Source organism: Salvia miltiorrhiza, chromosome 1 (assembly GCF_028751815.1).
Source record: "Salvia miltiorrhiza cultivar Shanhuang (shh) chromosome 1, IMPLAD_Smil_shh, whole genome shotgun sequence".
NCBI classification, from domain to species: domain Eukaryota; kingdom Viridiplantae; phylum Streptophyta; class Magnoliopsida; order Lamiales; family Lamiaceae; genus Salvia; species Salvia miltiorrhiza.
The window spans coordinates 65,098,233-65,102,312 of NC_080387.1; the positions used below are offsets into that span (position 1 = coordinate 65,098,233).

The 4,080-nt window shown below is 41.1% G+C and overlaps 1 protein-coding gene across 1 annotated transcript; it reads right to left on the bottom strand.

Annotated features, from left to right (window-relative positions):
* Positions 1-960: 960 nt before the first annotated feature.
* LOC131005049 (rosmarinate synthase) lies at positions 961-3,864 on the bottom strand. Its single transcript, XM_057931842.1, has 2 exons — positions 3,209-3,864; positions 961-1,931 (listed from the first exon to the last, which is right to left on the bottom strand). Exons 1-2 carry the CDS (start codon positions 3,611-3,613, stop codon positions 1,053-1,055), a joined length of 1,284 nt encoding a protein of 427 aa, XP_057787825.1. The 5' UTR covers positions 3,614-3,864; the 3' UTR covers positions 961-1,052.
* Between the last annotated feature and the right edge of the window lie 216 nt (positions 3,865-4,080).

Below are 4,080 nucleotides of genomic sequence, written 5' to 3' on the forward strand. Positions count from 1 at the left end.
TAATTTTTAAAAGTGATTAATGGGTGATTCTCTAATCGGATAGAGAAGCAAATTCAAGAAAATTGATTTTTGGGATGCTCTTGTTTTGGTGTATGTGCTATAACTATATAAGCAAACAAAATCTATATATCTTGCAAGGTTTTGGTCGTTGTTGTTGGTCGACAGCACCGACAACGGCTCTACTTGTTGAAAATCGAAGGAGGAGGTGGTGGCGGATTTGGGGATCTAAGGTTTCAAAGAAAGATAAGGGACATGAGTCAAAGAATAAGAGACGATGAGGCTCTGGGCGATGGCAGCAGCCCTGTCGCTGCTGTTTGCCGGAAATCTGAAGGGGGGTGGTGGCGGTGGATTTAGGAAGAAGGATGGGCGGTGTCTCTTTGGGTGCATGTGTGTAATGGGTCGCGAGAAAGAGTGTTAAGAGGGAGAGAAGGAGAGGCGTCGATGGTGGTGATGGTTGAAGCGGCGACAACCTTCGCCTGAATAGAAGGCTGCGGCTGTGGACCAATGGTAGATTTAGGAAGAAGGGAAGAGGGATTTTACCGTTAGTTGAGGGTTATACATAATTTAATTTAGCTGAAAAAAGAATATATTTAATTGGCTATGATTTATAAGGTAAAAAAGTAAATTTATAATTATTTTTTATTATTAATTTATATAAAAGGAGAGTAAACTAAGGAGCATGAATAGAATTACCCATTATGTTTCTATGTTTTCCTTTTGGATTACTTGCGAGATTTAATGTAAGTTAATGCGGGAATCTTGGAGGTTAATATGGAGAAAGCGGTGGTCTCATTCACAATGGGTCACGTTTTCAGCTGTCACGTGGCGGATATGGGCCCTTTCCCTTATAGATGACACAGTTTTAGGCTGTGGTTGTGGTCCTGGATGTAAATGGTGCATATAATATGATACAATGACCCACACTCTATGGAAAAGAAAAAGAATAATTGCACTAACAAATAGAAAACAAAGCATTGAAACGAGCACTTCACCATTTCCCACAATACAGAAAACAAACATTAAATGATACAACACAATCAAGAATTTGATCATCAAATATCATAAAACAACTTCTCGAAGCGCTCCATGTGCTGCGTATGCAGCGTGATGGCGACGAACAAGCTGCCGTCGTTATCCGGATTTGGCAGGAGATAGCTCTTACCCTCAAACGGCGCCGCCCACGGCCCCATATACACCGCCTTCCCCCACCCAAAGTCCGGCTCGTACACCGGCAGCCGCACCCAGCTGATCACCCACAGATTAGGGCACCGGAAACTGTGCGCCCCCTGCGCCAACTTGCTGATATCCGGCTGCAGCTCTAAGAAATCGAGCGACGACCTCAAGTAGTCCTCATCAAGCCTAGCTATCGAGTCGCCGACCTTCGTCACGGCGTACGAGAGCGAGTTCGACTCAATCTCGCCGCACGTGGCGACGGGCGTGGCGAAGAAGATGGCGTTACCGAAGTATCCCTGCGGCAGCCGCAGCTTCGCCCGCCCATCGAAGGGGATGTGGAGCTTGGTCTTCTGATCCCCTGGAAGGGCGCGGGCAGCGCAGACGCAGCGCCAGATGTGGCCGGCGAGGACCTCGAACGTGCTGCGGGGTCTCTCCGACACGTCAGCGGCCTTGCATTTGGCTTTGAGGGCGGTGAGCTGGTCGCGCGTCACCTTGAACTTGGAGTAGGCGATCTCGGTGTCTTGGAGCGGGGTTTCGAGGGTGGGAGGGGGCTGGTACTCGGAGTGGTTGAACTGCGGCTGCGGGGGTTGCCTCGCGGAGAGGGAGCTGCGGTCGAAGACGGGCGGGGGCGACGGGGCGGGGACGCCGCGGGCGAGGTGGGCCCATGTGTTGATGAAGTGGAGAGCGGAGACGCCGTCGGATAGGTGGTGCTCGTTTGCCACGCCTAAGCCGATGCCGCCGCATTTGAAGCGAGTTAGCTGCATTTAATATTATTGTATTGAGAGTGAAAAAATGGTCAATTTTATTGTAAATAAAGATAAAAAAGTAAGGATATTAGTGTTCAAAATAGTAAATACACACTCTTATATAAAATGTCTTAAAATGAAAAGAAGTATGCATTCTATGAAACAAAGAGTATAATAGTTTATTTCCTGTGTTGGAATACTTTATAACGTAATTAAAATGTGTTTGGCCATACATTAATTCTAAGTATTTATGTTTGAGAGTATGCATAATAGAACACCAAATAAAAGTTACGAACCACTTACACTTAACATGTAAAATATTCATAATTAACTTATAAAATATCTGAATTTTTATAATCCTAAGTTCAAATCTCAAATAAAACTCAATTACATGACAATTACAAAACCACAAAGTGCAATTATGCACGGTTCGCATTTTTCACCGTTCGTGAGATTTTTACTGAAACTCAATTAGATATAGAGAATAGTTATTTTAAGGGATATGTGTAATTCAGAAAGTCTGTGATCGGTACTTCATTTAATATGTGATTGAGGGTATATCTGTAATTCAGCAAGTCTGTTCGGCACTTTATTTAATATGTCTCACATGCAGTCACATTATTGTTTTTGGAAAATTACAGTGCGTATTAATGCAAAACAACTTTGCTTCCTTTTTCTATCAGATCAGATGGCGCGATGTCTTTCCTTCTTTAAGGTAATATTAAGGTTACAATATGATCAATAAAATTAAAATAAATAAGATGAGATTAATTATTTATTCATATAAATAAAAATAATATGAGACAAAGGAAGTATTATTTATTAAGGTAAAATAAGATCAAGTTCATTAATTATCACGGATCGATTTGTTAAATTATACATTGACTACTAAATGTCCATATAAGCCAAAATTATTTAATAATTTTCGCTTATATAGCGGTACCAAACACACCCTAAAGACTTGTTTGTCACATGATACAGAATATAAAAGACAATAATGGATTATTAATTTATAAAAGGATGATACAAAAAAATTCAAAAGATATACATAACAGATAATAAGATGTGATTAATTTATAAAAGATTATACAGTATATCATCAACCATCAATCATCATGCATAACAATCGGACCTTTATAGAAACCCCAATTCGAAATTTTTGTGAACCCGAGGATAATATACAAAATTCAGGAAAATAAACTATTGATTTAGTTCACTTCATTCGATAAATATAAAAACCCGAATTCGAAATAAAGCTTAAAATTTAGAGAAATTAAATAATGAGGAACCTGAAAAAGCATGAGCGGGTACGTGGAAATCCCCTTGGCATAATTGACTTTGGGGATAAGAGTGAGATCGGGGCGGGGGGCGAAGTCCCCCAGCTCCTCCAAGGTCCCGTCGCTCTCCGCCTCCACCAGCAGTACCCCCTCGCCGTTGCAATCGATCTCAAGGCGGTTATCTTTCAGCTGCAGCCGCCCGGCGTAAGGGTAGAACTCAACTAGGGCGCGCCCGAGAGCCTCCTTCAGCGCCGCCGCCTCGAAGAAGTTGGCCGACCCGTCGTGCCGGTAGAAATGCACGCTGAGCGTGTGGTAGTTGGCAGGCGATAGCAAGTCTAGGTTTGACAGCCACAAGCTGCCGCTCGGCGTCTCCGCCGCTGGCTGCACCATCGTCGAGTCTGTGATATCGATCTTCATATTTTTGAGAGAGAGAGTGGGGGAAGAAGATGTGATAAGTCTTGAAAATAGTGAGAGAGAGAGACAGAAGAGAGAGGGGGGAAGAATATGTGATATGTGTTGAAAATGCTGAGAAAGAATTCTTAAATAAAATAGTGTTGTAGGAGGCAGGAGGGCGTCAACTTCAAACAAATATGTAATGAACAAAAAATACGTTTAATTTCTCTTTTTTTTAATAAGAATAATTAATCATTTATTTTGTTTTACATAAATGATACTCCAGCCCTTTTATTCGACTTAACCTATTTATTTTCACCACAATTATTTAGAATGATAAAATTGTATATAATAGAAATATGTGAGTCTATATTTAATAGTGTAAAGAGATTATTTAAAAAATAAACAATCCAAGTCAAATAAGTTAACTCAAAAAAATAATAGATTATAAAATAAACAATCCAAGTAAAATTAAATGGAACGGGCAGAGT

Excerpts from the sequence above, each read along its gene's own strand:
- LOC131005049 (XM_057931842.1), bottom strand. The coding sequence starts at position 3,613 with ATGAAGATCGATATCACAGACTCGACGATGGTGCAGCCAGCGGCGGAG. Across the intron at positions 1,932-3,208 it reads ACCCGCTCATGCTTTTTCAG|CTAACTCGCTTCAAATGCGG; the intron begins GTTCCTCATTAT and ends TATTAAATGCAG.